The 12330-nt window shown below is 39.9% G+C and overlaps 1 protein-coding gene across 10 annotated transcripts in view; it reads left to right on the top strand.

Annotated features, from left to right (window-relative positions):
- Positions 1–12330, top strand: part of Sorbs2 (sorbin and SH3 domain containing 2) — a 308074-nt gene that overhangs the window by 231805 nt on the left and 63939 nt on the right. For all 10 annotated transcript variants that reach the window (XM_028757677.1, XM_028757680.1, XM_028757681.1 and 7 more), the window contains 2 exons: positions 7786–7924; positions 11609–11781. In XM_028757677.1, the coding sequence (XP_028613510.1) occupies positions 7786–7924; positions 11609–11781 (312 nt within the window). The remainder of the gene's footprint in view (positions 1–7785; positions 7925–11608; positions 11782–12330) is intronic.

Below are 12330 nucleotides of genomic sequence, written 5' to 3'. Positions count from 1 at the left end.
ACGGATGGAGAATGGAGGGAACCCGAGAATTGAGCTTATGTAAATCTTTACATTCAAAGGAAGAACCAGTCCAGCAGACTAGCACTGCTATCTCCAAAAGGAGAAGAAAACCCAGGGAAGCCTGCCATACTAAAAGCCAAGGGAGGAAATCACAGAAGGAGAGGGAAAGTAACTTCAAATATTGTTGGTAGGGCAGTAAGATGGAGGCAGAAAGCACACTGCACAGTAGAAGGGGAGGGAGTGTTAGAGAGAGAGGGCTTAGGACAGACAGGGCGGAGACCAATTAGACCGCGGCTCTTTGAAGATGTTATTATGTGCCTCGCTGAACTGTAGTTTCTCCATCTCTAATGTGGGGTTAATAACAAGATTCATCTGAGGGAATTTCTCGGCAGGTATGATAATATATATGGGGAGTTTGGCATACGACCTTCTACATAGTCATTCCCTGACGTGTGGAAGCTGTTATTGTTTCAAAATAATATTTCCCAAACCATGCAGCAGTTGTGGAAAGTAAATTGAGATTTTCAACAATATTTTTTTTCATAGATGAATGAAAGTTTATTTCATCCGATTAATAGTAGGTTCTACTACATTGCGCTGTCAATATTATTGTCAATAATATTGTCAAAAGGTAGCCTAAATTCTTGCGCTTTTTATTTTAATTTTGCCAAGAATGTATTACATCTACCTTCCTTAAAATATCTTTGCAATCCGTGTGTGTGGCAAGCTTGCATGTGTGTATGTATGTTGGTAAGTGTTGGGTGTCTTTCTGGGTTATTCTCCTCTTTATTCATTGAGACAGTCTCTTACTGAGTCAGGAGCTATAGAGCTGTGGTTAGTCTAGCTCCCAACTTCCCGCAGGGATCCCTGTCTTTATCTCCTCAATGTTGGGCTTTTATGTGGGTTCAGAAAATCCCAACACTGGTCTTTGTGTTTGTATAGCAAGCACTTTATCGATTGCGTCATCTCCCCCAGGCCTTTCTTCATAAATTTTAAGTTTTTCATATAAAACTATTAACTCTAGGCATAATGTCATGTAGAATATTCCTAGAATCTGTTTATCTTGCCTAGATGAAACTCTACACCCTAGATAGCAGCTCAGCCCCCTCTCGCCCAGCTCCCAATTGGCCAGCCTCTAGCCCTAATTCCTGTATGCTTCTGTCTCAACTATGTCAGATGCCTCGCGTAAGTGGAATCACAAAGTATTTGGTCTATAACTGGCTGATTTCATTTACATAATATCCTCTGGGTTATCCATCTCAAAATTAATGGATATAAACTTGGCTTTTTAAAAAAACAAAGACTAAAGGATAGTTTGTTATGATGTATATCATAGTTTCTTTATCCATTTTTCCACCAACGGACATTTATTTTCATGCCTTCCCTACCATAGTATACTTCATTTTTAAGTTTCATTTTCTGTTTAATGGTCTTGCACAATGGTTTTTACATTCGAAATTCTGGCAGGGAGACATAGGAAACATCAAGGGCTGTAAGCTACACTTTATGAATTTGTGTGTGTGTGTGTGTGTGTATACGTGCGTGGGCACACTCACGTGTGTGGACATGAGTGTATATTCAAATGATTGTTAACTTAAAAGTAGCATAAGGTCCTCTCTATTCCATCTTCTACCAGATGGGCAGTGAGCCCTTTCCCAAATACACAAAACGGGGAGCTCCATTAGTTTATAAGGCAGCAATTTACTGCTTGAAGAATTCTGAGATCTAATTATTAAAAGCACTTCCATAATCTGCCTTCTTTCAATTCGACAAAAGAGATGACCTTTTCTTCTCTCTGTCTCTCTATGACAACTTTCACATAACCCATAACCGTTCCCTTCCCCTCCCTGGCCTTGGCTTTGTGCAAAGCTTTATTGTGCCTTCAGGCACAATCCTTTTCAAATTGTGATGCTTTTGAACAGCTGTGACTGCACTCCAGACGCCCTGACCTATATTTCCTTCCTAATAGCTCACTCTTCCCAAACTGCGGAAAATGACCTACGTTAATGCTTGTAACTGACATATGGGGAAACTGAGGCCAAGGGAACTTAGCTTGCCCGAGTCACTGCAGAGCGACAGTTGGTAGGTTCTCCCACCTCTGCTTTCCTTTCAGGATGAATCTTACACTCCATCTTTATCGGTGTTCTTAGAATACGACAGCTTCTTAGATATAAAATCACACCACAGTTCCTGCTATTTAATATCCACTAGATTTGAACTTCCTAGATACCGTCCTGCTGTATCGCTCTTATCTACGAGCTTATCTCTATCAGGTTTTCCTACTGCTGAGTCACCCTCTAGCCAGCCTCCACTGCTGAGTCACCCTCTAGCCAGCCTCCACTGCTGAGTCACCCTCTAGCCAGCCTCCACTGCTGAGTCACCCTCTACCCAGCCTCCTTAGAGCCTCAGCCTTGATTCTCTCAACTTTGGCAACCATCAGATCTCTTAGTGTTCTGGATTGGATTCATTTGAACCAAGGAGCTCGATCTTATTTTTGAATAACTTAAAGCTATGTCACAGCTCAAGAACTCTCTTCCTTAATGAAGAGCAGACAGCTGGAAGCTGGTCTTAGCTGGTCTTTCCCTCCATAGCTAAGGAAAGTAAATGGCAGCTTGGACTCATAAAATGTGAATGACTATTGAGCAATATTTGAACTCATTCACCTTACATAGTCTGAATGCAAGGAGACACAAACCGATTGGACCGATCTCTCTGTAATCGTCGGCCTGTCACTAAATATGGTGGGTGATAGGAAAACTATTCTTGTTTGAAGCGAATTTTTCCTACTACAAGCTAATCCAGAGTGGGAAAATACTTACGTCCCTCTTTTACACGTTTTTGGTTCTCTGCTCCTGCTTTCTGGTGGGGATACCTGTAAGAGATGATGTGGTATAGCCATTTACTCCAAGATTAAAACCTTTTATCATGGAGGGAAACCCCTCCGAGGTGGGAGAGATATAAAACAACTGGATATTTTAAGACAGTATTTTCAGGCAAGTGAGACCACAGGATGTCCCCAGGGGAGTAAAGCTTTTTATCCTGCAGGGCAAAGTCATTAAGACAGGACAGAAAGCATTCAAAATAGCTTCATGATGCCCCTAAAACTAACCTGTTTCACTAGACCCTCCCTGCTCCCAACCAAGCTTATAAGCAGTAAAGACTACTGAGTCACTCTTTAACAAGCCAGGTGGCCTCGAAGAGTCTCAGGCAAGCTGGGCCACCTGGAAGTTACAAAAGCTAGCCAAGCAACCAAGAAAAGGTTCCACCCAACTGACATTGTCCAACCTGTTGTGAGCTGCCTGGAGGCCACGCAGTAAGGAAAATGCTTCCACTTCACAAGTCCATTCTCTGAGTTGGATGCTCATCATCACTACTGACATCAGAGGTGTAATAGATGCCAACAGCATCTTTTGACAGGCATCTTTTGTCTCCTTACTTAGTTGGTCCATTCCTGGTGTTCAAACTCTTGGATTACACACAGCTTTGGAGTTCTTAAACTCTTTATTTCTCCTTCAGTTTCTTTCTCCTTTCTTAAGACTCAATCCCAACAGTAGCTTTAATTAACCCAGTCTAACCATGGTCAGCGGCTGATTTTGGTTTCCATTTATTTATGCGCTTCAGTACCATGGCTAACACTGCTAGCATAATTAAAACTTCACTGGTCTTTGTATCTCCTAGTAAAAGCAGTGAACAGGTTTGCTGAGTAGAAAGTGAACAGAAATCCCTTTTCCATGTAGTTGTTTATATAGCTTGATCAATTTAAACAGTAAGTAAGGAAAAAATAGGTTTATATTAGGAGACCATTTTGATAGTTGGGAAGCAATAGAAAGAACTAGGCTTCATAGTTTTTCTTGAGAGACAATTCTGCCCAAGCAACAGACAACTTGACATCATTGCGCTATCATTAGGACAAAACCTGAACACTTCTGAGGAGGACGTTTCTTCTGCAATATTATTAGAGCAAGGGCCTTTGTTCAAAATGCACTGGATTCATGTTCTGCACATTTCCATGCTTTTCCCACACAGTGTATTTGACACCTAATCCATCTGAATGTATTTCCTTAGAGGGTTTGCACATAAACCCAGTGCTTCACCTTCTCTGCCATGACATAAGACAGATTTTCTTATATACTTGAATGATTTATCTCTCTTCTCATTATTCTCTTCCCTCAACATCAGCTTGAGCACCAGCACTTACTTGCCAATGTATTGGAGGTAAATGCCTCACATACATACAGGCAAGGCACAGCTGACACATCTCCTTCACACCTGTCTGTGAGTGCTTTGTGCCTGCACACTTTTACCAGGCAGTGGCTCCTGCCCACCGCCACCACCTGATGATCTGGGGCCTTCCCGCCTGCCTTCCACCGAAGGCCTGTCAGCTTGTTTATACAAGCATCCTTTCCTAGCTCCTAACAGCCTTATACACAGCCATGCCACAGGCTCTCTCTGGTCAGACTCTTCCCTGAGCGAGCACTCCTCCCAATCTGAGAGTGAGTCCTCCATAACCATTCTGGTCCAACTACAACCAGGACACTCTAACTGCTCTGAGACACCCTCCCCAACCTGGGGTCAGAGATCTGCTGTGACAGATGTCATCACCTTAGCAACCAACCCCTGCCACCCATGTAATGATTCTTCTTTCCTTTGCCTCCACCATGTTGTAAGGACTGCACTGGTTTGCTCTCTGGTTTTTGTAGCCAACCATTTTTATTTGCATAGGTGTTGATTAGCAAACTAACTATATACCATCTGTTAGGGAAAACTTCATCCTCATTAAAAACACTCGATGCAAAATTTTTTGCTGATAGCCCCTTCTTGCACTTAGGCGCTATTTATGGTAACTCTAGAATGCTCGGCTTCAAACTTACTTTTTTTTCTGTGGCTCCTAGGCTCTAAACTGGTTTATTTATAAGGCACTCTGTCAGGAATGTAAAGAGGACTGCCATCATTTGCTATGCTTAAATTATAGGAAAAGTTCAAATGTTTCAGATATTGCAGCTTACCATTAATACTGGGAACACGATGCTCTCCTGTAAGATTCACGTCACTGTGTCCTGGTTTAATACTTGATGTACTGTCTTCCTCCCATGAGTGATTCTGACTGCAGAGCGCTAATTGTTCTTACTGTTCTTTGGATGACAGCCACCTGTGATGAACACTACTGTCGTGTAGGAGTGAGCGACATAAATAATCTAAGTCTATCCTTCAGAAATGTAGCCTGTGGTGATTTGCAGTATTTCTCCTGAACCATCCCAGTTTCAAAATTTATGAAAACATTTTTACATCAACAATTTTTCTTTCATTTCTACAACATATGACTAGTTCTCGTACGCATGATATCATCGAACTATGTCTGTAATTTCACTCAGTGATCACTAATCAGTGGTTAATAAATAGCTGATATGCTGCAAATTTTTATCGTGCAGATTATCCATCACTGATAATAAAGAAACCGTGACTTTCACTGAAGGATGTACAGCTCTGAGTAAACAGAGATTTTTCTCTGAAATTGTTACCATCCTGATAGGTTCTATCACAGGGAAAACATATCTGTACCACATAGTTGCTGTATACTGTCAAGACATAAAACTTTAACTTGAATGCACAGACAAATGCCACAAGACATATTTTTTTTAACTTCTGCAACTACAGAAAAGGAAAAAAATGTTGTTTCAGTTGTTTGGGGTGACTTAGTTTTCATCAAGTGGCTGGACATTATTTTTTCTAGAAATAACCAGACTAAACCAACCCCTAACCACAGATAACCAGCCACTAGCCTCAGGTACTCAGCTGGTATGGGTCCTTCCATGTCCTACTGTGTTAGAAAAAAAAGTTGAATATTCCTAATGAAAATATCCAAATTTTTAGAGTTTTCAAAATTTGAGACATTTTAAGCATTGACATGACATTGTTAGTTTAAGATTCTATACCTGACTTCATGTGACAAAGTGCAATAATAAAAAAATAAAAAATTCCGGGGCTGGAGAAATGGCTCAGGGATTAAGAGCCTGGCTGCACTTGCCAAGGACCTACATTCAGTTCCCAGTATCCACTTGGCAGCTCGATGATATAATCTGATGCCTTCTTCTGATGTGCAGACATGCATGCTGACAAAGTACCCATGCACGTAAAATGCATGGATTAAACAAACAAAACAACACAACAATAACAACAAAACATCAGGTGCCCTGAAACCAATTTTTTTATAAAATAATATTTTAAAATTTTATATAATTATCTTCAGATTATGCATATAAATTGTCTATAAAAGTTAATTAAATTTATATTTAAATTTGGAGTCCATCCCCACGATATGTAACATGTATGCGTGAATATCCTACATCCAAATCTGTACGAAGTTGGAAATAATTCTACCCCTAAGCATTTGGATAAAGGATACTCATCTGTACTAGAAACCTTAGTTTTTAATAGAAATTATTCTTGTTTTTGCATTCATTATTATAACAAAACAAAGTTGATTTAAACAAAGAGGAAAAAATATCTGTTTATTGTTCAACAGAGTCACATAAAGGCTCTGAAGTACTATGCATTATATTTGCTTAAATGTGCAGTTCAAAGGATCCTTAACATATGGCTGGTTGTTAAAAGAAAGGTATTTTCTGATACCTTAAAGACATATTTTATGAGTAATCCTTATAATTGAATAGTTATTGATTTTAGGACAAAATCAATATGATATGACTTTTAAATAAATTTAGCTTTCTTTTGGATCATTTGAAAGCATAATAACCTTAAAGTTAGATCAGATAGATATACATTCATCTGCTGTGTGGCTCATACTTGTGTAAGTGAAGTTTATTTTGTTATTTAAAAAAGTAGAGAAGTTTGTGAGTTGTGAGTCTCTCTGTCTGTGCAGATGTGTGTTTGTATGTCCATCTCTGTAATGCTGTATTAACTACATGTTCTTACTAAGGTTTTATCTCATTTGCATGCGTTATTCAGTTTGCATTACACTCAGTACTATGCTGTGCAGAGACAGTCTTGAGTTCAGCTTCTATGAACTAAGCTGACCCAGCTCACTCACAACATGTACCCTCTGATTGGCTACTAGGACAGCAGTACCAAGTCGCATGTTTTAACAACTACAAACGAAATACGTGTATGCCTGTCTCAACAAGAAGCCTCGGGTAGCATTAGCAATAGAAAATAGTCAGATGTAAACCAAATAACGATGTATTAAGGAATCAGAATGCCAAGTGAAGTTGAAGTAGAGAGAAACCAGTGTTTTAATATCTTTACAATGGTTTACTAGGTATGAGGCTGCCCGAATAGGTCATTCCCTGACTCATGAAGCCAAACACTTGGCTTCTGTGTCAGTTACCTTGTTTTGGAAACATTGATTCATTAGAGCCCTGAGTCTGTGAGCTAGCCGCTCTCCTCCTGTCAGAGAGCATCCATTTCAAATCCACCATGCAGAAGGATGAGAGAGATGAGATTACTTAAGATCAGGCTATGAGAGCTCAGTGTCCTGCCCATTCATTTGCCAGTGACCCAAGTAGGTGGCACCGTGGTGTGCCCACCGGCTAGCCACTCTCATTTCCCTAACCACTTCCCATGCCCTCTGATAATATAAAGGGTGAGAAAGAAAGGAAAGAATGGAGAAACCTAGGTGAGGGAGGTCTTTGTTCCCGCTGACACCTATTTTCAAAATAAATAAAAGCCCTGTAGTTGATTGCCATCCTGTAGTTGGAAGCTCTTGTCGCCATATAGGAAGTTTACGGGGAAGCATGTGATAGAACAGGTCCTCTCTGCTTTTCTCAGAGCCAGATCACTATCAATGGCAACTCTGGAGGTGCTGTGAGTCCAGTGAATTACTATCAGAGGCCGTTCTCCCCTTCTGCATACTCCCTCCCAGCCTCACTGAACTCCAGCGTGATCATGCAGCATGGCAGGTCGCTTGGTAAGTACTGCGATCACGACTTTCTTGACAGTTTTAATGTGGCAGCTGTATATCACAAGAGAAAAATACAAGGTGACATAGTGACATGAGACTGACTGACAATCCTCTGGTGACCCTAACTTGGGGAGAATTAGGACAGAAGAGTTTCTATTGTAGAAAAGAGGGCCCACCCTTGCTATTTGTAGGTGATGATTCCTTCCATAGCTGAGCCCAGAGAAGGCTAGTTAATATTTAAATGATGGAGTAGAAAGAACATGACGATACCTAATGAACCAAGGGGAGCTCACGGAACCCAGAAAACTTTAATATAGCATTTTTCCATTGAGGTGGCTTCTTCCTGTGTGGAAGAGCTTTCATTCTAGAATACTCTTTAGTTCCACCTATGGAAAAATTGTTTAGCGATTAAAATGGTATAACAAGGGGACAGGCTAGAGTAGTAACACAGTAAAATCCTAAAGTCCTGGATCACAGTCATAAACTATTGAAACTGACATTTGAAGACCGTCTGTCATCACTGGGGTACTGGGAAGCAAACGAGGGGAGCTTAAGTACTACCTTAAATGAAGATTTCACAATTTATATAGGTTCTTAATCCTTAGAATATTAAAAAGAAGGCAAAGCCTACTGGTGCTGGGGAGATGGCTCAGTGGGTAAGATCACTGTTGCTCATTCAGAAGGCCCAGTCTCAGTTCCCAACACCCAAATGATGGTCCACACCCATCTGTGACTTCAGTTCCAAGGGATCTGATGCACTCTTCTGACCTATAAATGCACCCAGCATATGGCACATATACATACACACAAGCAAAGTACATAAATCTAATTTAAAATGTTTAAGTTATAGTCTTCCTCCAATAATAATTATTTCCTACATAATCATTAAGTGTGACTCTTTAGCCATTGCCTGTCTTAGTGAACACAGTTCATCCTATTCTACCAATTAAAAAATATAATTTCTGAAGTATAAATAACCCTTGACTTTAGGCCTAACCAGTAAGTAGATTTTGCACATATTTTTAAGTTACATCAACAATGGAAATATGAAAATTTGTTCAAAACTTTAAGCATATGATACTGTCTATCTTGTGAGCTCTTCAGAGCCTCCTGAGAAAGTCCTATGCTTGATAAAGATGAAAACATTCTTATTTAGCCAAATATATTCACATAGCTTAAAGGTAATGTAACAATTATTTTGTAGTTGCTAAAAAATTCAATGTAAAAATTCCAAAATGAACCATTACGTGTTAGGTTGAAAAGGTTTCCATGATGTTGAGAACCCAGAGAGTTTTCAGGACCACAAAACAGAGGATGCTAAGGAAGCAGACATACTTGAACCTCTCAAAAAGAGAGGCCCCATCTTACAGCCACTGCAGGTCAGCAACATAGAGAAACATCTAGAACACAGAGATATACACCATTCTATAGTTGATAGCAGACCTCTTCCCTCTTCCCACACTGACTTCTTTAACGGAAAGAGTGTGATACCACAAGTTTACTGAAGAATACTTCATGTCAGTTTCAAGCCCAGTCATGGTAGAACGCAGCTCCCATGGTCAACAAAACCTCTGTACGGTTTTAAACATAATCATGGGACTCATTAAAGAGGAGTCTAAATATACTCGTGCCTTTTCTAACGCTACTCCTGGGAGCCATTTGTGAAGCTTGTAATGATCTCCTTTTAGAGCGTAAGAAAGAAGAGCTTGTTTGTGCCAAATTTCTCTCTTTGACAGCCAGTCCACAGTTCAGTTTTATAACACACTCCACTATTTCAACATTTTGTAATGGAATTGTGCATTATTATACACGAAAATGAAACTTTCTAAGTTATTTCAGCCATAACGTTTTCCTAAACAATCATTAAGTGGGACCCTTTATCCCAGCACCTGTCTTAGTGAATGGTTTTCCCCAGTCTACCAAATAAAAAATATACTCAAGTATAGACAGCCCTTGACTTTAGACCTAGCTAGTGAGTAGATTTTACACATAAACTGTTTAACATGGAAAGAAATTCCCTGTATAAACATTGAATAAGTTCCAATTGGCTAAGGCAGTAATGGGAGGGGAGTGGAATTTACAAGTCTGTTCTGCCCTAGGTGAACTTTAAGACAAAAGATTGCAAATATAACAGTTTATGGGCCATATAAGAGAAATATAAAAAGAGCTAGCTTTCATTGCGCAAGCTGTGGGTTTGTACAGTCACATGAACTATACGTGGGGACAGACTTAATACTCTCTTTTACGCTAGGACTGTGGCACATCCTACATGTTCAGAAAACAGTGGTTGCTGACAAAAATCCGAGCATTGTGGCTATCCTGTCAAGGCCGGTGAAGAATTAAAAGGTCAATCAAGACAAAATAACATACTGTGACTTCATTCAGAGTGGCTGGCAAGATAGGATTTGTATAAGCAATGACACATTTAACAATTCCATTCCTAGATTCATCCATTTCATTCAAAAATGCCTTAAGACGTTTTTCTGTTGTTGACTAAATTGAAAGTGGACTTAATTATAGACAATATATTAATATACTGAATATTAGCCTCTCAAGAGCTTAATGCTAAATATCCTTGTGAAAATGAGTCAAATTCTTAAATGCTTATTTATATTGTTCTACACATCATCATAAAAATACACATATAAAAGTTCATTATGCTATCTATACATGGTATAAATATTAATTGTAAATCCTATATATGTACAAAAATGAAACAAACACATATATATGAATATAGTCACCAAATGCTATCCTAAAACAAATTTTTTTTCAGCTTCCACAGAAAGGAACTGAGTAACAGACTTTGCTAAAACAAGTGGTACAGAGTCTTTAAAACAGCAGGAAGTCACACCACTATTGTTTTGATAAGATCATCAATAGTATTTCCAAAACTACTATTTTTAACTCAGGATAAACAGAACAGGTAGTGTACACATAAATTCTCTGTTACCTCTGAAAGTATTCCAAGGATTCATAACCTTAAAATAAAGATGGCAATTTGATAAGCCTCATGTAACTTTAATCCTCATGACAATTATCAGTCTTAAAGGATAAAAAGCCATGACATGGGTATTTTACCATAAAAGCAACAGTATCAAATAAAATTCAATAAATCTTAATTACTGAAAAGCACGTATTTACCTAGAAGCCTTCACTTTCTAGTGTGTGTCTAGTTCTCAACATAATATTCAATTGACTTTTATTTTAATTTTATTTTTACGGAATTGTATCTTTGGATCAATAATCCGATGGCTTCTCTAAAACACCCTCTTACTGCTTTCTCATGATGGCGGCCAACAGCCTCACAAGAATCCTTATGAGTTGTGACCTGAGTAAGCTTTCATTGTGGCAAGGCTTCTGTCGGCTTCTGCTGTCCCCCTCATCCTGTCCCTCCCAAGATTTCCGGAAGGAAGATGAGGTGGAACACCCTCAGTGTTTCCTCAACAATGGTTCCACATGTCATTCATCAAATATTCTTCCTCTCGTCCTTCTTTATAAGACACCGAGGTCCTTGTTGTCCCATACATATGTGTAACATCTGCTGTTGAATGAGACAAAGTAAATACAGGGAAAGGCACATAGGTAGCAAGAGGATTCTATGCTGGTTGTCAATCAGTGGACAAGAGGCACCCTTAATTTACAGTCCGTGCATCCAATGTGTTCTATGTCGCTGTATTTTCCGCTCAGATTCTGCGGAGGCATATTCCCAGCATGCCCAGTCTCTGGATGGCACCATGGGTAGCTCCATCCCGCTCTATAGATCCTCTGAGGAAGAGAAGAGGGTCACAGTCATCAAAGCCCCGCATTACCCAGGGATCGGCCCCGTGGATGAGTCTGGAATCCCCACAGCCATTAGAACGGTAAGCCACGCATGCCAGCACATGTGTCTTTCTGGTTCTGTACATGGACTCCACAAAGGATGGATTGTGCATAGCTCTGTGCATTCCTAGGGTCTTACAGCATAAAGATTGTCCTCTGAGCCATCCAAGCTCCCATGAATACCGTGCTGTGTGGCAGAGGGAGAAAACTGGGCAGTGAAGATAACCTCACAGTCTGTTTTTTTCCGTTTGAATTTAAAACCATGAAAATGGTGGGATTTGTTAAATAATAACACTTTGTTTTTAACTTTCTATCAAAGCAAGGTGAAGCCTAGAGGGAGAACGAAGGGGGTGGGGGTAGCGAGTTACTCCATTCACAGCATGTAATTCCCACATGCACGGTAAAATGACAAGTGATTTGTTTCTTGAAATGGATGTGAGTTAACACCAGGGGATGGGCAACTGTGAGTTGGGACTTGAGAGGCGAGATGCTGGAGTGAAGGGAGGATATGGGAAGGAAAAGCTGGAGAGAGAGAGAGAGAGAGAGAGAGAGAGAGAGAGAGAGAGAGAGAGAGAGAGAGAGAGAGAAAG

The sequence above is a fragment of the Grammomys surdaster genome, unplaced genomic scaffold, assembly GCF_004785775.1.
Source record: "Grammomys surdaster isolate TR1022 unplaced genomic scaffold, NIH_TR_1.0 126178, whole genome shotgun sequence".
NCBI lineage: Eukaryota > Metazoa > Chordata > Mammalia > Rodentia > Muridae > Grammomys > Grammomys surdaster.
Note: the sequence above shows the minus strand (reverse complement) of the source record. Positions and strands in the feature narration are given on the sequence as shown.